The sequence below is a fragment of the Scyliorhinus canicula genome, chromosome 4 (assembly GCF_902713615.1).
Source record: "Scyliorhinus canicula chromosome 4, sScyCan1.1, whole genome shotgun sequence".
NCBI classification, from domain to species: domain Eukaryota; kingdom Metazoa; phylum Chordata; class Chondrichthyes; order Carcharhiniformes; family Scyliorhinidae; genus Scyliorhinus; species Scyliorhinus canicula.
The window spans coordinates 197989170-198012338 of NC_052149.1; the positions used below are offsets into that span (position 1 = coordinate 197989170).

Genomic DNA, 23169 nt, shown 5'->3' on the forward strand with positions numbered 1-23169 from the left:
CAAAGAAATTAAATAAGAATTCTCTTCCATGATATAAATTAGTCGTAGTTTGGAAAGTATTCCGGTTGATCTTCGCTAATCTGTTCAATAGCACAGTGCAGTCTCGGCATCTCATAACATTTTATACATTCCTGTATCTAAAATTTTCAAATTGCATTCATGGTAAATGACAGCCACAAAAGTAAGAAGGACAGTGAATTTCTGACTATTATTCTTTATTTTGATCAAATCTCTAAATGCATTACATATTGCACATATATCAATGTTACTCTCGTGTTCCTGATTCTGCCAGATGTATGCCTCAATAAAGGCAGCAGCCAACCAACTTCCAGGACATTACCAATACATTAGAATACATGTAACAGCAGTGCAAGTATCTCTCCTTCCAGAAATACGGTTAGCCTCTGGCTGATTACCACCCACAAATGAAAACAGGAGCACAGCAGAACAATGGATTAAATGTTTCTCCCTCAAGAATTTGGTTCAGGCAGCACGGCGTCTCAGTGGTTGACACTGAGACACTTTATGGTGCCGAGGACCCGGGTCTGATTCCAACCCCTGGTCACTGTCCGTGTGGAGTTTGTACATTCTCCCTGTGACTGCGTGGGTCTCACCCACACAACTTAAAGATGTGCAGGGCAGGTGGATTAGCCATGCTAAATTGCTCCTTAATTGAAAAAAAAAAGAATTGCGCACTTTAAAATTAAAAAAAAAAGAATTTGGTTCACCACCTATAGATGAAATAGGAGCTGATTGTACAATTAGCAAGGTAATACTTTCTACATGGAAGGATCATCACACTCTCTTCTAGCCTGTCACAAATAGTAACGTAAAAGTCAGATACATGGTATCTAATTTACAATGAAATAAAGTAATATATTCTGCAAGAGATAACATTTTATCAGCTGATAAAAGAGAGAAGACATGTTAAACAGGTAATATGAATGTTCTTGCCCTCAGCTTATACAAATGAAGATTTCAGATTTGCAAACTCTTATCAATCTTAACACCTGGTGAGATCAATTCTACTTGTAGAAGTGTTTGACTCACACTCTATAATACAGACATATTTTATCATGAAGGACATAAATAAATATTTTTTTATAATAAGCTATTAAAGAAACACAAAAGCCAACATATTTGAATTGCCATTCGAAATCAGAATGGGAAAGGACAAAATAATTGTCAATTGGCACTAAATGGTCAGATGAAAAAAAATGCCCTTGCGACTTTCCCAGTCCAATACCCTAGTACCCAACTATAATTTTTTAGTATGGTTCAGTAAAGATAAGGGACAACTATTATTTACTGGGCAACAGGAAGTAGCTTGTTTTGGTATAGAGGAAGACTGTGCCTTGAAGTGCATCCATTTAAAGGCACATCCACAAAATTCACCTTGCTCAGCACCTGAGCAGAGCGTCTGTCAGCACCAAGAATCGAGGCTTTCAATGTCTGTCGTCAGCTGTTAATAAGCCAGTGAATCAGATCAACGTGGAAATACACACGGAATGTCTGGTACAGAGTACAAAATATTCACAGTAAAAGCAGGACAGCAATATTACAGCACCATGGAACCAATTGTGGATGCAATTGATTTTCAACAAGGTTAGGCTGTCCCTATATATGCACAATACATTTTTGATACATTTACTCAATCAATTGAGGCTTTATTAATCCTCTGTGAAGGCTTCTCAGTTAGCGTACATCTGCAAATAGAAATAATGTAGAAATAAAAAGGAAATGATATTCAGGGTGCAACAGGGGAGTATGACTCATTGCTTAGCTCTGTAAAATATGTCGTACTGACACTGTGGGCCGAATGGCCTTGATCTGTGCTCTTTGGCTTTAAAACAGATGCTCTAGGAAAGATAGAACAGAAGGTAAGAGAGGAGGGGAAGTTGCATTTCTGATTAGGGACAGTATCACGGCAGTATAGAGAGAGGATATATCCAAGGGTTCGCCCACTAAGACCATATGGGTAGAACTGAAAAAGATGAAGGGTGAGATCACCTTGACAGGACTATAGGCCTCCAAATAGTCAGCGGGATATTGAGGAGCAAATATGTAAAAAGATTACAGATAGCTGCCAGAAAATCATGTGGTAATAGTTGGGGACTTAATTTTCCCAACATAAACTGGGACAGCCATAGCACTAGGGGTTTGGATGGAGAAAAATTTGGCGAGTGTATTCAGGAAGAATTCCTCATTCAATATGTGGATGGACCTCCTCTTGGGGAATAAGAAAGGGCAGGTAACGGAAGTGCTAGTGAGGGATCACTTTGGGATCAGTGACCATAATTCCATTAGTTTAAAATTCTAAATTGGGGCAAGGCCAATTTCGAGGCTATTCGGCGGGAGCTTTCAAAAGTTGATTCAAAAGATGCCTATTTGCAGGTAAGGGGCTGCTGTTAGGTGGGAATCTTTTAAAAAGTTGTTTACTAGAGTTCAGGATGAGCACATTCCTCTGAGAGTGAAGGGTAAGGCTGGTAGAAGGATGGAACCGTGGATGATTTGGGATATTGAGGACATGGTCAAAAGTAAGAAGGAGGCATATGACATGCCTGGGCAGCTGGGATCGAGTGGATCCCTTGAAGAGGCTTGTCGGAGTAGAGTTAAGAGAGAAATCGGGAGGGCAAAAAGGGACATGAGATTATTTTGGGAGATAAGGCAAAGGAAAAGCCAAAGAGCTTTTACAGATATATAAAGGGCAAAAGAGTGACTAGGAAGAGGGTAGGGCCTCGAGGATAAACATAAACAAATAAGGATAAACAAGGTCATCTATGTGTGGATCCACAAGGGATGGGTGAGTTCCCAAATGAATATTTCTTGTCAGTATTTATTGTTGAAAAAGGCACGAATTTAAGGGAAATTGGGGAAATAAAAAGTGATGTCTTGAGGAGTGTTACATGGGCTGGGTGGTTATAGAGGGACATGGGCCGAATGCGGGGAAGTGGGACTAGCTTAGTGATAGAAACTGGACGGCATGGCCAAGCTGGGCCAAAGGGCATGTTTCCATGGTGTAAACATCTATGACTCTATGACAAATCTCACTAATTATTTTGCTAAGCTCCACATTAATATTGAAACATATATCCCACTGCAGATTGATGAGGGTGGCACCCAGTTCACTATTTCTGCCAACCCAGTTCCCATGGTAACCCAATGTGCTTCTGCTCAGCTTCTGAATTCTATTCTTATTTAACACTTATAATTTAGACATAGTGGGCGCGATTCTCTGGCTTCCCCGTAGCATGTTTCTCAGCCAATGGCCTGCAGTGGGAGCTTCTGGTCTCGCCGCTGTCAATGGGATTTCCCACGGAATCCACCCCATACTACCGGGAAACCCATGTCGATGGTGCACGGTCAAACGGGATCTTACATCCGAAAGATCTTGCACTGTTTAAGCAGACACAACATGGAGTTGACCCTAGTATTCATTTATGCTCATAAATCTCACAGGATGCTGTCTTTGGATTTAATTCTCTTCATACAAGATGCAAGCTCTTTGGGAATTTCTTTTTACTTCAAACACAAATTGCTGTTGATAGCTAAAATTGAAGGTATATTTGCCCAAACACCACGGTTTCTGCATTCACTCATTTATCAAGCTCTCTCACCTATGATTCCTCCTTGCCCATTTCGTAACATAAATTCCAACATTAACATCTTAAAGATAATGAAATCTGTTCTGGATTTGAAATGGTGTGTGTGTATAAACCTGTGATGCAGACCTGCTCTCACACACAAAACCTATATTATTCCCATTCTCACTCTCTAACATAACGTCTCTTGACCAGGTTAGCCCTTGTCCTATTTCTTTCTCTCTCCACTTGCACAGTTCTGTGCTGTGACACAAAGCCTACATCAGTTATTCTTGGCATGAGCATTTGTGGTTTCGTATTCCACATGTCTGTGCTAAATCTTTGCCTGCTCTCGACTAAATAGGCCATGCTTCTTCAGATGTCACTAGCAGCAGCTATGCTCAACTTACGTTGTATAATGTAAAAATAACAATTTATTTTTGTTACTTAATTATAAAATTGTTCTTTAAGAAAGATTTATAAAGTTTGCACGTTCTCCCCGTGTCTGCGTGGGTCTCACCCCCACAACCCAAAGATGTGCAAAGTAGGTGGATTGGCCACGCCAAATTGCCCCTTAATTGGAAAACATAATTGGGCACTCTAAATTTTTTTTTAAAAACACTTCCCCCTGTTATGGTTTTTTTTGGTATGATTTGTTGATGCAAATCAATCTGAAAGTAGTTAATCCAATACTACCAATTATGTACAGTTAATTCATCAAAATAGCTGAATATAGGATTGCAAATATCCAGGATTGTCCTGGAGCCTTGAGGAATTAATAATAAATCCCAAGGACACTGCTGCCAGCAGCCCAGTAGAAAAACCAGAGAGGCATTTTTAAAACCTGCCATTTCTTCATTTTCTAATCATTTTCTATTGGTTACAAAAATATTGAAAGTAGGAAGTGGGGAGGGAGCACTTGGGAGGGGGAGTGGTGAGGGATAGGAGGTTGCATGACAATTCCCTAGAACATGTCCAACGTGTGTTGGCAACACTATTTGCAATTTTCTGTTTGAGTCGCGGTATGATATTAGTCTCCAATTAATTCTGCAAATTAACCCCTTCCCGATCCCCAACTCTGTAAACAGAAACAGTAAAAGCCAGAAATACTCAGCAGGTTAGGCAGCTTTTAAGGAGAAACAGAAGTTAGTCAGTCCATGTTTCAAGTCTGAAGATTCCTCTTCGGGACTGTTCCTCAATGTATGCGGATTCCTTTAATCCACTAAATCTGTTTTCCAGGAAACATTGCACATAACTCGGAATGATGGCACACTTCAAAAGTTATCTCTGTTATCTCAAATGCTTTTTCTGACAACGAACCTTTGACAGGTCGAAATCGAGAGCCGAGGGAAGACGCGTCAATTGTTATAAATTTGATCAATTATCGGTTGGGGCAGGGCAGCATGGTGCCGCAGTGGTAGCACTGCAGTCTCATGGTGCCAAGGTCCCAGGTTCGATCCTGGCTCTAGGTCACTGTCCGTGTGGAGATTGCACATTCTTCCCCGTGTTTGCATGGGTTCCGCCCCCACAACCCAAAGACGTGCAAGGTAGGTGGATTGAACACGTTAAATTGCCCCTTAATTGGAAAAAAATGAATTGGGTACTCTAAATTTTTTTTAAAAAAATTATCAGTTGGGACAGGGGACTATACAACTGGTCAAGTTTCATAAACATCAGAAGTCAAAGGTTATTTTTTGCTTATTGACCTCGCAATGCTTTCAGTGCAAGCTCATATCCCAAAAACATGGCTGCACTCATAGGGAATCCACGAATAGCATTCACGAATGCTCCTTTAAAAAATACCTAGTAAATAAAAGAAAAAATTTTAATATCTTCCCCACGCACCAATAGCTCGATGTACATTTCTTTGTTTATTTTGTTATTTTCTATGAAGCAATTATTGCTTTCTCTAGTGATTGCAATTTCTCCAACTCAACAAACGGCCCGAAAGACGTGCTGTTAGGTGATTTGGACATTCTGAATTCTCCGTCCATGCACCCGAACATACACTGGAGTATGGCGACTAGATGCTTTTCACAGTAACTTCATTGCAGTATTAATGTAAGCCGACTTGTGACAATAAAGATTATTATTATTATAGAAACATTGGCAAGCAACCTGCATTTTGAAGCATGAAAAGACACAAAGAGAGGTACCCCTCTCCTGATACCTGTCTGTCAATGTGAATGCGCCTAGTGAACAAAGAATATTTCCTTAGACCAATTCTTTAGCAATTGCAAACTTAATATGTAAGGGGCTGCAGCCATGTGTCTGAGTCTCAACATTCTTTATGCTACATTTGTCAGCCTAAAACACATTGATTTTAACTGGATGGTTTTGCCTTCAATGTATACTTTAAAAACAACATCCTCTGGATGCACTCTACTCATTTCCCCTTTCCCAAGAAACCTGGCATTGCAGCTCTGGTGGAATCATGTGATATTTGCCACCTACTCTCACGGATAAAGTTATTTTCACTTCCTGATTGTGAACAAAAAGCTGACCCAAATAATAACAAAATGAGTACACCTATTTGTCAAATCATTGTGTCTTTTCGAAGTTCACTTACAAGAGTTGTGCTGGGTCAACACAGTTGAGGATCAGAATCTAAACTCTGCCTTTATAGAGGTGATCTTATTGAACCATTCAGGATTCTGAGAGTACTTGGCAGGGTAATGCTGAGAGGATGGGTGAGATTTAAACACTCTATGGGGGTCTCGTCCACTGGTTGAGAGAACTATTGGAGAATGCTTATCTTTTCCGTGGGGAAGGCCCAATGGTATTAAATGCCCTTCAGGAACGTTAGTGGCCACCATTAGGCCTTCACTGGTATTCAGGCACCAGTGGAGATACTCCCACCTGACTGCCAAAAGCTGACAGCCAATGAGAGGCCAGCAGCTCCTCATTGTCATCGGCACCACTGGGGGTAGAGGCACCCACCAGATGTTCAGGATCATCAAGGGACCCCCAGGCCAAAGGTAGGCTCGGAATCACACAGTGGGTGTCATTCGAGAGGTGTAAGGGGTCGAAGGTAAGGACAGAAAAGTGGCTTTCAATGGCTGCCCCTCCTGATGCCAGGTCCTCAACAATATGCTCAGGGGAATCCTTATGTGGGCATGTCTGGTAGACCCCAAGGAAGGGGGGAGATATGCATGTCACTTATGGGCATATGGGGTCCCCAGTCCCTTCCTGCCTGCCAGCAGCCTCTGCAGTGAAATCTGCTGGGCTCATCACTTTTCCTCCCACATTCCCTAGTTAGACAAAAACATTGTGGCAGAATGAGGCCCTTAAGCGGCCATTAATTAGTCATTTATTGGCCTCATTAGGCCTAAGGGCAGGTGGGCCGCCTGATGCATTGGCCACACACTGTATTGCAGTTCAAGGGTGGGAGGGTAGGCAGCGGGCAGGTCACCCTAAGAGCATAAATACGGCAGTGCGGTGCGTAAAATCCATCCCCTACATAAATAGTAAGAAACACCTTGCGGCAAGTTGAATGGTGCTGCCTTTAAATAATGCTGGTGGGTGGGTGTGATGGTGGTGGGGGGAGGGGGTTGTGGCATTTTAATCCATGTTCACTTATGTGAGCTTAAGATAGGGCATTAAAAGGAGTGGCAAGGTCCAAAATGACAGGTAAGACATCAAATCAATATTATGATCTACCTACTCTGTTTACTTCTGACACTTGCGTGTAATACCCATGCAATCATCCTTGTTGCAGGTCTCACCATAAGTAGTCAGGCATACCCCCACCCCACCCCCATTTCTTACCCCAACTGATTCCCAAAGTGCCAGGACTACTGAGCTGAATTTTGGCGTCAGTGAGTTTACACTACATTTAAGCCTTGCAGCACTCAATAAGGGAGTTCTTGATGGCATAATGTGCAAGCACTTCTATCCTGAATCCAGTTTGTGTTGTACCTGACCCGAGTAGAATAATTTTAACCTTGGCTCCTTAAAAATAAATGATTACGGTGGGATTGAACTGGTCTAAAATCCATTTCACTCCAAAGTATCCCTATTTTCTGATTCCATTGGCAAATTACTTACATTCAGTCCTTCCTTTTGGTAGCTCTGTTGAATACAATGCACAATCCCCTTGTATCTTTTCTCGCTGACTCCATCAGCTTGAAGGCGACATTTGACAACATCCATAGGAGTTGCTGTACCCCACGAAATGCTTCCTAAAAGCACAAATTTGAACAGTCACTATCCAAAACCAACAAATCCTGCTCCAAAATGTATTAATACCGTATCACTGAAGTGGAGGTGTATTCTATGGAGTATCTGCAAACATAGTCGCACTGTTGGCAGCAGGCGACCATATGCAGATGATGCAACAGAATTATCTCAAGGAGTTATGGTTTTGTAAGTAGGCCACCCAGAATCATATTTTTACTGCTTTCCTTTGCTCATGTTTTCCTCTTGCTATTGGAACATATCTTGAACATTTGAGTTGAATGGATTTTATCACTGCTGCTTTGCTGGCTGCCAGGAAAACGAGAGCAACCAAAAACGACTTGCAGGAACCAAGATCTTTGAGTTAGTAGACTACAGAATGTGAAGCAAAGGTTTGGCAAGGATGGTTCTGGATTAAAAAAATCAGAAAACCAACCAACAACATGCCCACTTATATCACCGCCATACTTGGAGGAGATGGAAATTGAAGGAAAATGAGGTGATGCTCCCTCTGACTGTTCTTAACTCCTTGCATGGAAAGCTTTGATTACCATTTGCCACCTACTCACAACAGCCTGGTCTCTTACTTTTTTTCAGTCATGCGTGTGTTCCTTGACACTATGGGCCTACACTGTCACAATTTTTAAAATCAGGAGTGCTCTGCTTCATTTTGTGGTTAATATTCTTTCAAACAGTATAATACAAAATTTTATTTTAACATGGGGTTATATACTGGAATACAATATCAGCTGTTTAGAGGAATGGCCCTTTAGTATCAGCAGTCCAATATACTGAGAAGAAATACTACTGGGCGCGATTCACCAGCATAATTCGATAGTCCAGTTTCCAGCACGTTTGATGGGGCGTTTTGCGATGGCTGCAATGCTGAGACTGATATCGCTATTCAAGGGCACAAGGCCGTTTTTTGTGCATTGGTAAGTTTCTGCCCATCGAGGCCACACTTCGACATTTTTTCGGCTCTGGGGAGCTGAACTTGCCAGCAGGACAGCTCCTCAAAGATCATTTTGTACCGATCTCTGCACCATCCCCACCACCTTTTCAGGACCCCCCCTTCACCCCTCCCCAAACCTTCTGTGGCCCCCTCAACCCCCTTTCATGGGCATGGCCCCCCCATGCCCTGACCCTTGGCAATGCCAACCTTGCTGCTGGGCATTGCCAGGTTGGCACTGTTAGTGTGCCCGGATACCAACCTGCCCTGCCACCGGCCACACAAATGGGCTATTATGGTTTCTGAGACCCCCCACCTCCGTCCGCCAAGGTGCCACCACGCCTGGGCCATGCTTGTGGAAACCAATGCTAATCGGCGCCCCGTTGAGGCTCTCAGGCGCAGCTGTTGACTCACAGGTGAAAGCAGCATTGGGGATATTTAAATGAGCCCCATAACTCACTTAAATATCATTATCTGAATCATGCCCAGCGATCGTGCCGGGCGTCGCGAGTTGGGTCTCTCGCAATCGTCCCAGTGTGAAACCCAATTTGGGGCTCTCATGGGATTCAGCTATCACACCCATTTCCGCGCCGGCTGCATTGCGGTGGCTGAATTGCGCCCATTATCTCCGATACCCTCGTGGAATCTTCTGTAATATTTTCACATCTATGCATAGTGTCCCTGATACACAACTCTCAGGCATGCTCCCAATTTTATTTTTAATTTTTTTGTGAATACCTGCTCATCAGGGCTGGTTTAGCTCAGTGGGCTAGACAGCTGGTTTGGGATGCAGATAAAAGCCAGCAGCGCGGGTTCAATTCCCGTACCAGCTTGTCCGAACAGGCACTGGAATGTGGCAACTAGGGGCTTTTCATAGCAACATCATACTTATGACAATAAAAGGTTATTATTATTATCAAAACACACATAACTCATTTTATGTCAACACAGAAATTTCGGCCTAGATTCTCTTCTCAGTACCACTAAATGTGGATGACTCAAGAGGCAGAATTATCGCTGAAGCTGTCCTGCCAGCTCTTTCAGTCACAAACGCTTTGCCGATTTTCCCAGAAGCCATTAATAGTCTATGTCCCCCACCAAGGAGTTTAGAAGAGGGGTGACTTGATTGAAGTATATAAGTTCCTGAACAGTATTGACGTATGGATATGGAAAGAATGTTTCCTCTAGTGGGTGAGTCCAAAACTATCGGGGCACCATTTTTAAATTAGGTGTTGCCCTTTTAGGATGGAGATGAGAAATGTTTTCACTCAGAGGATTTTGCGACTTTGGAACTCTCTGGTTCAGAAGGCGGGGTCATTGAATATTTTTACGGCGGAGGTAGACTGATTCTTGATAGACATTGGAATCAAAGATCATCGAACCTAGATGGGAACGTGGAATTTGAAACACAAAAATATTAGCCATGGTCTTGTTGAATGGCAGAATAGGCCAGAGGGGCCGAATAGCCTACTTCTGCTCTTGTTTTATATGTTCGGATGTCAGTTTCTATTGCTGCAAATATAAGGAATTCCACGTGAGCTACTCCAGAAGTAGGTGCTACTCCACTGCCATGTTCCACCGTTTTCCCACAATAAACCCCCCCCCCCCCCCCCCCCCACAAGCTCACTACTCCCACTCTAGCCCTTGGAAGGCTGGCTGGGATTTAAGTAGCTGAATTTGGTGCAGGCCATACAGGCTGGGAAGAAAATGTAACTGGTCTGATTAGTAAGCTCGTGGACGACACAAAGATTGATGGAATTGCGGATAGCGATGAGGACTGTCAGAGGATACAGCAGGATTTAGATCATTTAGAGAGTTGGGCGGAGATGGCAGATGGAGTTTAATCTGCACAAATGTGAGGTAATGCATTTTGGAAGGTCTAATACAGGTAGGGAATATACAGTGAATGGTAGAACCCTGAAGAGTATTGACAGTCAGAGAGATCTAGGTGTTAAGGTCCACAGGTCACTTAAAGGGGCAGCACAGGTGGAGAAGGTAGTCAAGAAGGCATACGACATGCTTGCCTTCATTGGCCGGGACATTGAGTATAAAAATTGGCAAGTCATGTTGCAGCTGTACAGAATCTTAGTTAGGTCACGCTTGGAGTACAGTGTTCAATTCTGGTCGCCACACTACCAGAAGGATGTGGAGGCTTTGGAGAGGGTGCAGAAGAGATTTACCAGGATGCTGCTTGATTTGGAGGGCATTAGCTTTGAGGAGAGGGTGAATAAACTTGGTTTGTTCTCACTGGAATGAAGGAGGTTGAGGGGCGACCTGATAGAGGTCGACAAAATTATCAGGGGCTCAGACAGAGTGGATAATCAGAGACGTTTTCCAAAGTAGAGGGGTCAATTACTAGGGGGCATAGGTTTAAGGAGCATGGGGCAAGGTTTAGAGGAAATGTACGGGGCAAGTGTTTTACACAAAGGGCAGTGGGTGCCTGGAACTCACTGCCGTAGGAGGTGGTGGAAGCAGGGACGATAGTGACGTTTAAGGGGCATCTAATGTGCCTCGCACAGATGTGCTTCCTATGAAAAAATCAACGATATTGGTCTCCCCTGTACCTCAACCAAACTGTCCTTCTTGTGAAAGAGAGAATGAATAAGCATTACATTAGTGGTCTTTTCTCCACTAAGGCTTCTCGAGCTAAAATAAGCGACACAGAGGAGGAACGTGGCCTTGAAGAAAGCTGAAAACTAGGATAACAATCTTAAAATTTACGGTTCTCAAATGGGGAACTAGTGATGGGCACCAAGCACAGAGTTAATAGGTGAATGAGATTTGGGGCGAGGTAAGATCCCGACAGCACAATTTTGGTTGGGCACAGATTATGCAAGGTGGAGATGGGAGCCCTCACTAGAATGGCAGCACGGTAGCATAGTGGTTAGCACAATTGCTTCACAGCTCCAGGGTCCCAGGTTCGATTCCCCGCTGGGTCACTGTCTGTGCAGAGTCTGCACGTTCTCCCCTTGTCTGCGGGGTTTCCTCCGGGTTGGGTGGGGTTACTGGGTTATGGGGATAGGGTGGAGATGTGGGACTGGGTAGGGTGCTCTTTCCAAAAGCCGGTGCAGACTCGATGGGCCGAATGGCCTCCTTCTGTATTGTAAATTCTATTAATGTCCAAGTCAAGATGAGAAATAGACGAGGTCCAAGGGCAGTTTCTTGGGCAACCCCAGATGTAACAATGTGTGAGAAGGAACAGAAGCTGTTGTTGATGATTCCTTGACTACGAATAGATTCCAATGGAACTAAGCCAGCTCAGTTCCAACTCGCTGGATGATGGAGGAGGGGCATTGGAAGAGGAAGGTGTGGTCTGCTGTGTCACAACTGTAGAGAGGTCGAGAAGGATGGGAATGGCTAGTTTATCATAGTCAGTTGTAAAGAGTTCCATTTGTGACTTTAACAAGGGCTGTTTCAATATGTGACTGAGCAGGAAACCTGGTTGCAGGGAGTCAACTATGAAATTGTGATAAGGATGGGCATGAATACTGGAAACGAGAATAAATTCATGTACATAGGTTGTACAAAGAGGTTGGAAATTGGATCTTAGTTCGTAGGTTCAAAGAGCTGGCGTATTTATTTGGAGACAATGTACTGTCAGCAGATTTGAAGGGGGACAACAGCTGAAGAGAGGAAATAATTAACAAGATCAGTTAATGTGAGCCATGTAAGGGAAGTTGAACTGTCAACAGTTTAGTTGCAAAATGATCAAGGGAGCAGGGGTCGACGACATACGGTTGGGAAAGTATTAAAGGAGATGAGATAGAATCCAGAAGGAGACTCTGTTCAGGTTTAGGGCAACAGGGATTTTTGAGGAAGTTTCATCAAAGGGGCTGGGAAAGGAGCCAAGTGGTAGGGTCAGAGGTGACCAATGATGGTCTCAATCAGAATCACAGGTGGTTACAGCACCAGAGGCCATAACGCCCATCCTCTTTATGCTGTCTCTCTGAAGGACCAATTCACCTACTTGCCTTCATCCATGGCTTTGCACAATTCTTCCTTTTCAGGAAACTACGCACTTGAATCCCTCTATTAGATTTACCACTGTCCTCCAAATCCCCCACCACTCTCAGGCACATCTTAACCACTCACAGGGTGACGTAGGGCGCGATCTTCCCAAAGGGGAAGAATGTTCCCAAGCGAGCGCGTTTAGCCGTGTGTTTCCCGGCACTCCCAGTGCCGAGAAACACATGGCTACTCAACGCAACTTGTTTTGAATAAGGGGCCTTAACAGAGAACGTATGGCTGAGGCCGCACATAGCCCTGTTTTTTTACAATGGGGAACTCCACTCACCGGAACTCCCTGTTGTAGCGAGAGATCGGGATGGCATTTTTAAATGGCATCCCAATTCTGAGCCACAAAAAAAAATCCCCAACCTCCCCCCAGACCAAAAGAAACATGGGAGGGTCACACAGCCCCCTACCACCCACACCAGGCAATTCCAGCCCGATTGTACATGCACACAAATGCCAGCTTGGCAGTGCCAACCTGACACCGCCAGCTGGTGGGGCACCGCTAGGTGCCGACTGACACTGCCAGGATAGCCAGGTGGCACCAGCAGTGCCAGGGCACCACCCTGCCCAAAGTGCACACAGCTGGGGGCCTCCAATCCCAAATGAAACCTCTACAAGTGCCATTCTGTCTGGTCTCCGTTGTGGGGACCAATACAAAATAGCACTTGCCCAAGGCGAATGGATTGAACCCCAAACCCTCAGATACTTTGGGAATCTGCACATTAGAGCAGTGTTCTTCAAACTTTTTTTCCAGGGACTCATTTTTACCAACCCGGCCGACCTTCGCAACCCACCATTTTCTCTTACCGTTAATGCGAGAGGTGAGCCTGCTTTGTCCTCACGATTTCATTCCAGTCAGGTTCACAGGAAGAGAGGGCTATGCGTCTATCGGGTGATGGATTCAGCCGGTTCCTTTGTGGCGTCTTCCTCTTTGTGAGGACAGAAAATCCAACCTCACACATGTAGGTCGTTGTGAAGGGCAAGAGCAACAAAATGCTTGTTTTACTCAGCTCCAGATGCTCCTCAGAGATGCTACTTCAGAATGCTGACAGCCTCATGGACTTATGCTGTCACAGCTGAGACGCATAAGCTCAATTTCTTCTTTTGGAGGCAGCTGAAAGTTAAGAACATGATTCTGGGGTCTCAAACACAAAGGGATTTTTCACCCACCTCCTCTCTCTCAGAATCTTAAACTTCTCCTCTGGAAAGTAGCGACCAAAATTGTTGATCAGGGCAGCCAGATGCAACTCAATAAGGCTTGCCAATCCATTTACAGTTTCCTTACTAATGCTGTTTTCTTCACTGTGTCGTAGCAGTGTGGGAAACATGTAGTAGTTTTGGCTTCGCACTCGCAATTGCCAAACTTTCAATATCTTTTGGAAAGCTTCGATTTCTTCAGAGTGCCGAAAGCAATCATCATCCTTCCCTTGCAATTTGAGGTTCAGTTCATTTGGAATTGAAAAGATGTCTGCAAGGTAAGACATTGCTAGCATTCAAGTTTCATCAGCAAATGAATCAGCCAGAGGGGACAATTTCTCGAGGAGGAAAACGTGGATTTCGTACGTCAGTTCATAAACTCATAAAGTAGCGCCCGACTCTTTGACAGCCAATGTACTTCTGTGTGGAACGATAAATGTGTGTGCTCAGCCCCCATATCGGATCACAGAGTGTCAAAAAGTCTGGTATTGAGTAGGCTACGTTTAATGAAATTCACAACTTTCACTATTCCTTTCAACACCACTTCAAGTATGGATGGAATTCCTTTCGATGCCAGTACCTCACGGTGAATAAAACAATGATTCCAAACAATATCCTGACCAGGTGCCCCCTTAATCCTTACTATAACTCCGCTGTTTTTCCCAGTCATATTGGCTGCTCCATTACTTGTGATTCCTCTGCAATTACCCCAGTCGAGCCCGCACTTTCTAACCACAAAACTATTCAAAAATTTCTGCGCCAGTCGGGTGGGTTGCTAAAGTCAGGTGGCACAGCAAATCTTCAACAAATTCATTGTGCCAAACATACCTAATGTATACTAGCAAGGTTGCACAATCTGAAATGTCTGTACTTTCATCCAGTTGTATTGAGAATGCCAGCGCTGATTTTAAATGAGAAATAAGCTGGACTTCTAAATTCTCAGCAATATCAGAAATTCGGCGAGCCACTGTGCTATCACTAAGTGGGATGCATTTCACTTTTACAACAAACCTCTCATCTATGACCGTACAAACTATATCTAATGTTGCAGAGAGAATTAATCTCTCTGCTATAGTGTGGGGCATTTTCTCTTTAGCTACACAGTAAGCTATCATGTAAGAGACTAATTGTACTTTGTTGTTCAATGTAACATTTCTGCTGAGGACTTCAGCCGACGATTTAAGTTCTCGTTGCATCCTTTGAAAAAAAAACAAGAGGTTGTCCTCGAACTCGCCATGCTTAGTCTTCAAATGCCTTTGAAGTTTTGAGGGTTTAAACTTTCATTTGCCAGCACTTCCCTGCATATAACGCACATGGGCCTTGCATCCTAATTTGCATTGGCACAATTAATAAATCCATACCTTAAAAAATCGTCTTTATACTGCTTTGTGCCTGATTTCAGTTTCTTCTTAATGGGCTCTTCACCAGAGCCAGTGCTTTGTCCTGCTGTGGACTCTCCCCAACAGCTCACACCGACATTCCTTTGTCCTGCTGTGGATTCTCCTGTGCCACTCTCTTCCGCAGGTTTAGTTGTGAGATCCAGGCCTGTTTGTGTCTCTGGTCCTCTCTTCCCCAAAACGATCCATTTTAAATTTTACTGTCCTGTTGCTTGTTTGCTGCTAACAAAATGGAGAAATGCCCAAAGCACGTGACGTCGACGTTCGGGGGCGTGACCTGCCCTCTGCCTCCATTTAGGCAGGAAGATTAGATAGATTCGGTTAAAAAAATCAATCCGATGATTGGGCGCGCATGCGCAATGCGGCTGATTGTTTAATATATGTTCGCGGCCATTTTGAAGGCCGCTTGCAGCCGGTGTTACTAAAAGCCGGCTGTTGCGGCTGATTCGCGCGATTGGGAGCGCCACGAAGGATGATTCCGCAATGCTCCCGAAACCCGCCCGCGACCCACCTGCCGGTCCTGCCCCCGAGTTTGAAGAACACTGTATTAGAGTATGCATACTGCCTTGCTCAAATATGCAGATTTGCCAAAAACCGGTGGGATTCCCCTTGCAATTTCTCGCGAGATTCCATTGAATCGCGCAAGGTGTTGCGAGCCGGGTAAATCCCGTGAGCGGGGATCTCCCAGCTTTCACCGGCCACACTGCACCGTAGCGAGCTGCGTTTCCAGTGCAGTGTGGCCGGAAGATCACACCAAAAGTTTTTCCTTATGCCATCATTTATTTTTCCAATTACCGTAAATCTGTGCCCTCTGCTTCTCAATTCTTCCACCAATGGGAACTGTTTCTCCCTATCTACCATGTCCCAGAGTCTTGAATACCTTTAACAAATCTTCCCTCAACCTTCTCTTCGCCAAGGAAAATAGTCCCAACTTCTCCGATCTTTCTTCGTAGCTGAAGTTTCTCATCCTTGGAAGCATTATTATGAATCTTTTCTGTATACTCTGAGATTTTCTCATCTTTCCCAAAATACGGCATCCAGAACTGAACATAATACTCCAGTTGAGGCGAAACCAATGTTTTATGCAAGTTTACCATAACCTCATTGGTCTTGTATTCTATTTCCCTATTAGTAAACCTAGGATGTTGTATGCTTTGTGAACTGTTCTCTCAACTTGTCCTGCCACCTTCAATGATATGCACCTATACACCTTCTCTTCCTGTACCCTCATTAGAGTTATATCCTTTATTTTATATTGTCTCTTCATGTTCTTTCCACTAAAGTAAAGCACTTCATACTTCTCTGCCATTGGTCTGCCCATTCCACCAACTTGTCCAAGTTATTTTGAAGTTCTACACTATCATCTTCAAAGTTAACAATATTTCCAAGTTTTGTATTGTCGGCAAATTTTGAAATTGTGCCCTGTACATCAATGTATATAGGTGACTTATAAATAGCAGGAAAAGCAAAGGTACTAACACTGACTCCTCTGGAACTCCACTATAAACCATCCTCTGATCCAGAAAACATCCATTAACCATCACTGTTTCCTGCCCCAATTCCAATTTTGTATCCATGTTGATGCTGTCCTTTTTATTCCAAGAGCTCGAACTTTGTTCACGAGTTTGCCTTGCGGCGCTTTATCAAATGCCTTTTGGAAGTCCAGGTTCATCACAATCAACAGCATTTCCCTCATCAACATGGTACCAGGTTTCTATTTTCTTTAAAGGCAGCCCTTTGTTGCAGCTCTACCTGCCAACCTTTACTTTCAATTTATCGTGGTCAGATCTATTCTTGCCTCATTAAAGCTGTTTCCACCAGATTAATTATACTCTGGATTTTTTCTCGTCCTTTTTCATACTCCTATTGACAGTTGATCCACCTCATTTCCAAACAGTGACCCTTTCTCATTGAACAGGAGCCATACTGTTGTAGAAGGTTCTCCTGAACACACTCCAATAATGATTGCCCCTCTTCCCTTTACACTACTCCTATCCCTGTCTGTATTTGAATGTTTTAAATCCTCAAATTTTGCTCCTCCATAATTCTTTATGACAAAATTGTCCATGAGCTCCCTGTACTTGCTGTCAGAGGTTAGGGCAGAGGAGGGTGATTTCAGAAGTTATTTTGTCATGCTTAAGACTTATAACTCCAGACTTATAACTCTAGCTGTACCTCCAGCCAATCCATTGTAGCTTGGACTAGGCACCGTTATCAAGATGGTAGAAACTTGCCCAGGTTTGTCCTGTCCACAAAGTGCAGCACGAATGCAATACAGTCAATTTCCCACCTAAGATCTACTCCAAACATTAGGAAAGTAATAGAAGATATTGACAACAGTACTATAAAGCCGCATTTAATCACCAGTAACTCACTGACCAATATTCAGTTTGGGTTCTGCTAACCCCCAAAACTGGACCTCATTCCAGCCTTGACAAAAGAGATTAATTCCAGACGAGCCGAGAAGGATTTCCCTACATATTAAGCAGAAATCTGAATGAGTGTGATATCAAGGAATCCCAACAAAATTGCAATCGATAGATTTGAATGTGATAGAAATCAGGCAGAAATTCTCCTTTGGCTAGAGTTATACCTAGCATAAGGGAAGATGGTTGTTAGAGGCTAATCATCTCTGCCCAGGACATCACTGCAGGAGCTTCGCAGAGTACAGTCCTCGGCCCAACCATCTTCACCTGCTTCAACAATGACCTTCCCTCCATCATAAGAACCGCTATGCGAGAGTGTTTGCTGATTATTTCAGTGTTCAGTTCAATTCACATCTCATATAAGGAAACAATCTGCCTGCATGCAGCAAAGCATGCACACCTTTCAGGCTTGTGCTGCTAAGTGCCAAGTAACATTTGTGTCATACAGGTGGATGGTAAAGACCATCCACCTGTATTGGGGTTGGTGTGGAAGAGATCACCATTAATCAGAAACTTAGCATGACCACCACATAAATAGTGTGAAAATAAGAGCAGGGTAGCAGCTGGGCATTATGTGACAAATAACTCATGATCTGACGCCCCATAAACGTTTCATCATCTAAATGCCACAAGTTGGAATGTGTAGGCATACTATCCACTTGCCTGGATCTGGCAGCACAGTGATTAGCACTGCTGCCTCACAGTGCCAGAGACCCAGGTTTGATTCCGACCTCGGGTGACTGTGTGGAGTTTGTATGTTCCCCCCATATCTACTGGGTTTCCTCTGGATGCTCCGGTTTCCTCCCACAGTCCAAAGATGTGCAGATTAGGATGATTGGCCATACAAAATTGCCCCTAGGTGGGGTGCTCTTTGGGAGGGTCGGTGCAGACTCGATGGGCCAAATGGCCTCATTCTGCACTGTAGGTATTCTATAATTCTGATAACGCTTAAGAAGCTCAGCATCATCCAAGATAAGACAGCTTGCTTGATTAGCACACCATCCACCACCTTAAATATAAAAATAAATAAATAATCTTAATTGTCACAAGTAGGCTTACATTAACACTGCAAGGAAGTTACCATGAAAAGCCCCAGTCGCCACATTCCAGCGCCTGTTTGGGTACACAGAGGGAGAATTCAGAACTCTCAGCTAGTATGGGAATTCAACCCACGTTGCTGGCCTTGTTCTGCATCACAGACCAGCTGTCTAGCCCACTGAGCTAAACCAGCCCTCACTCCACCATCAACACACAGTGACACCAGTGCGAATCAACTACAAGATGCACTGCAGCAACTCACCAAGGCTCCTTCAACAGTACCTTCCAAAACTGACACATGAGAACACCATTCGCCCAAAGCAGCCCTCAAAATCAAGCACCTTACTGGCTTAGAACCATATCACTGTTCCTTCATTATCGCTACATCAAAATCGTAGACCTCCTCTCTAACAGCGCTGTGGGTGTATCTACACCTCATGGACTGCAGCGGTTCAAGAAAATGGCTCACCGCCAACTCCTCCTGTTCAGTTTGGTATGGGCCGTAAATGTTGGTCTTGACAGTGACAGCCACATTCTGTGAATGAAAATAAAAAACCTTTCCACAGGAATGGATACCGATGAAAGTTTCCAAAATAAAACAGTGCAACAATTTTCGGTATATCTACATTCATCACAACAAATCTCCAGAAATATATAAATCATCGTCAGTGTCTTCCCTTTTAAGTAATAAATGACGCCTTGATGAGCACGCCCTGTGCTTGCTACATAGCAAACAAATAGAAGAGTACATGGGAAGTGCTCAATAATATTTTGCAAGAATGCACAAATTTATCTTTTAAACTCCACAAAAGGTTATGAAATGGTTACATGCACTTGGCAAGCACTACGTTTCATCTGAATCTGACTAGACTATGGGCGAATTCAACCAAAACATTTTTGACAAGTTTAGTTGGGGGGGTGGGGGGGGTGTGTTCTCGCAGGGCGAGATCCATGATAAATTTTTTTTAAATCAGAGTCTGTTCTGGGTGGGATTAGCAGGGTCGGCCCCAGTGCTTATAGTGCAGGGAATGACTGCTACTTAACAGAACTTTGTTGCTATTTCGGTCCCCGGCAGGAGCTCCACATTACAGGAGATCCTTTGACCCCCCCCCCCAAGACACAACCTCCGGACCCTCCCCCTCAACGCACGTATAGCGGGTCCTTCGGCCCCCGGCACCCCATCTCACACGAGCATGGCACCCCCAGGCCCAATCACTGGTGAGGGCACAATGCCAGTATGGGACCTTGGTACAGCCAGCACATCAGTGCCACCTTGGCACCCTGGCAAGGCCAGGATGGCACATGTTGACACTGCCAGGTGCGCAGGTGGTACCAGCAGTGCCAGGGTGCCAGCCTGGCCAGATACAGGCCACCAGAGGGCCTCTGATTGCCTGGGAAGTCCCTCCCCCCATTCTGCCTGGTCCCATTTGTAGTGACCAGTGCTGAATGGCGCCCGGCAATGGTCTCCTCGGCGAGTCTGGTTGGTGCCAGGTGGCTATTCGATCTGGTATCAGCATACTTAAGTAAGTTTCTTTACTCACTTAGCTATGCGAATCTGTACCCCGACCATTGTGGGCAGGATCCAGGTCGCAACGTCTCATGAGATCTGCTTAGATCTCACGAGACGTACCAACCGTCAGGAATTCCAGGACAGACCTCTCCCAGGATCTATAGAACATAGAACAGTACAGCACAGAACAGGCCCTTCGGCCCTCGATGTTGTGCCGAGCAATGATCACCCTACTCAAACCCACGTATCCACCCTATACCCTGTACCCGTAACCCAACAACCCCTCCCCCCCAACCTTATTTTTAGGACACTACGGGCAATTTAGCATGGCCAATCCACCTAACCCGCACATCTTTGGATGTGCCGCGTCCCATCCTAATTCCAGCAGGACCCAGCCGGTAGATCGCAGCCTTAAATTGTTTCATTGTTGCAGAGCAGAAATTGCCGGCAAGACTGGCTCCTCAGAGATCGGGCCATCATTTTGAAACGGTACCCGATATGTAAGTCAGCTTGAGGATCTCCCACCCTGCCCCAGTCTCCCCCCCCCCCCCACCCATGGGCAATGTCATCACCCATACATATGGGCATTACCCCACACACATACATATGGGCATTACCCCACACACATACATATGGGCATTACCCCACTCCCATCCAAGTGTAGACACCCTGCTAGTGGGTCACTGAAGGCCCCCTCTTTTTAGGCCTCCCACATCTTTTGCCCATACACACACCCTTTCAGGACCCCCACCCTTCACCCTCCAACCTTTACTAGGCACCCTCATACCCGCCCTCCACCCCCACCCTTCATACCCCCCAATACCATTTCATGGGCAGGCCCAAACTCTTGGTAATGCTATCCTCGCATTGTCACCCCGTCACCTTAGCAGTGCCACAGTGGAGGTGCCAAGGTTCTAGGCTGGCAGTCCCCCCTGCCCCAACCACCAGGGGTCTCCAAAAGCCTTGGCAACCCACCTAGGTGCTGTTATGCCTGGTCCACGTTTGTGTGGATGAATACGAAACGGTGCCAGGTCAAAGCCTCACTGGGGAAGCCATTAGTTCCCAGGGGCTGAGAGAGCAAGGCACAAGCATATTTAAATGAGTAGAATGGTTCATTTAAATTTGCTGATCTGGATCTTACCCAGTGATGGCAAGATCCAGATCATGATGCTTTACGAGATTCAGCGGCCTCGTCGCGTCACCAACTCCGACTTGAAGAGGCTGGTAAAAAGCACCCTACGTCAGTATGAGTACATTTTGCAGTGTCCTAAGTTGTATGCTGCATTTTAAGTTATACGTAGATGAGATCCTGCCCTGTTCAGATGCAGCTTAAAGATAAATGCACGGAAATACTTTTACCCATCATATTTTTGTATCATGGTTATTAGTAAGAGGATGAATGGGAGGAAGTTTGAAAATATTGTTAATATACTGGCTAGCTTGGAATTGTATGCAGATGATGAATACCAGGAGGAGGTGGAATGCTGGCGAGGATCGTCAAGGATAGGGGATGAGTCCCAATACCTCTGTGATGGGGGCGGGGGGTAGGGACCATTAGGTTTCAAAGCTGATTGCGCCCTGATATTTGTGGAGCTAGGGGCTGGCTTTATCAGGCCCAGCCCCACAAGTGACAACATAAACCATGCTCACTCATTGTTTTCTCTCTAAGAGGCTGATTATTTGGCAAGTAAACTGGTCTGTGCAACTGGAGTGTTACCCTCCAGTTTTCAGTCTGTACCTGACACTTTGCCAAATTCTGGTAAGATTTCGCCCATGGAGTCCAAATTTACATGGTGATTCACAGGTAGAGGAGCTGGGGAAACCATGAGGAAGAGAGGAGGGATTATTGTAGTAGCTGTATAATATATAAAACTTCTGCACTGAACTTCTCAAATCTATGAAATTCTGAGTACCACACAAATATTTAGTTCAATGGAATTATTTGATAAACTGTCTCTGCGAGAATTCCTGCATAAACTTGTGGTTTAGAATTATTACTTCAAGCTTTCTTCAATCGCTCGCTTACCGTGAGCTTTGGTATTTGCCCCTCTAGGTATCTCAGGCTAACAAGCTGAAATTCCCACAATCACAGATGTGAGCTTTACAAAAATTGGAAACTAAAATTCTGTTTCTGGATTCTCCGGGCTAGCCTGTGTTTTTAATGCTCAAATGTTTTCAGTCAAAGACCCCTTTACTCTTACTGCTATTTCCTAATGTATTCTTGGATGATTTCCATCAAGCATCCTAATTTTTCAATAAAAGTTTAATTACTAAACTCAACAGTTTTCATGAACTCGGTATGCTCTCTTCCTCCAGTGGAAAAGCAATACCATTATCTTCAGTAACACAAACGTTGATAAAAATGGATTATTTGAAATGTAACATTTTCTTTTATACTCCCAACATCTCTAACCTATCATACTTTTTAAAAGGCCCCACCTTTTAAAAAAAATATTACCTACTACATAAAACAGACCTCTATAACTCTCAAAAGCTCTCAAAGACTCTTTAAATTACATTATCCTGGCCATTTCATGCTTTATTTCAGATTATTTGCTTTCCAATTGTAATTACGTTTTGTGTTTAACCCTTGACTATTGCCAAACAAACGTATTTTATCTTTTTCACTTCCTTTCTTCCTTCAATTAATGATAGCTACCTTCCAATACTTCGGCCATGCAACCATCTTTTCTGGGTTTTCATGGCCTTAGTCATTTTTCAGAATGTAGACAATTACCTCAGGTTTATTTCAACCTCCCTTCAATATACAATCTGCATCTGACCAGACCCGCAGCCAGACACATAAACCAAACAATTTCCCACTATTAGCTCTACTTACCTCATTTGCCTATCCAATCATTATTCTTATTGCTACCCCTTT

At 44.2% G+C, this 23169-nt stretch overlaps 1 protein-coding gene across 2 annotated transcripts in view; it reads right to left on the reverse strand.

The window, feature by feature from the left end:
• Positions 1-198: 198 nt before the first annotated feature.
• The window catches only part of slc25a48 (solute carrier family 25 member 48), a 28727-nt gene continuing 5756 nt past the window's right edge, over positions 199-23169 (reverse strand). The window contains exons 2-4 of one of the 2 annotated variants that reach the window (XM_038795834.1): positions 7629-7762; positions 5288-5384; positions 199-1706 (exon numbers count right to left, since the gene is read on the reverse strand). In XM_038795834.1, coding sequence (XP_038651762.1) covers positions 1696-1706; positions 5288-5384; positions 7629-7762 — 242 coding nt within the window. In that variant the 3' untranslated portion in view covers positions 199-1695. The remainder of the gene's footprint in view (positions 1707-5287; positions 5385-7628; positions 7763-23169) is intronic. The other variant, XM_038795835.1, reaches the window with a different exon arrangement.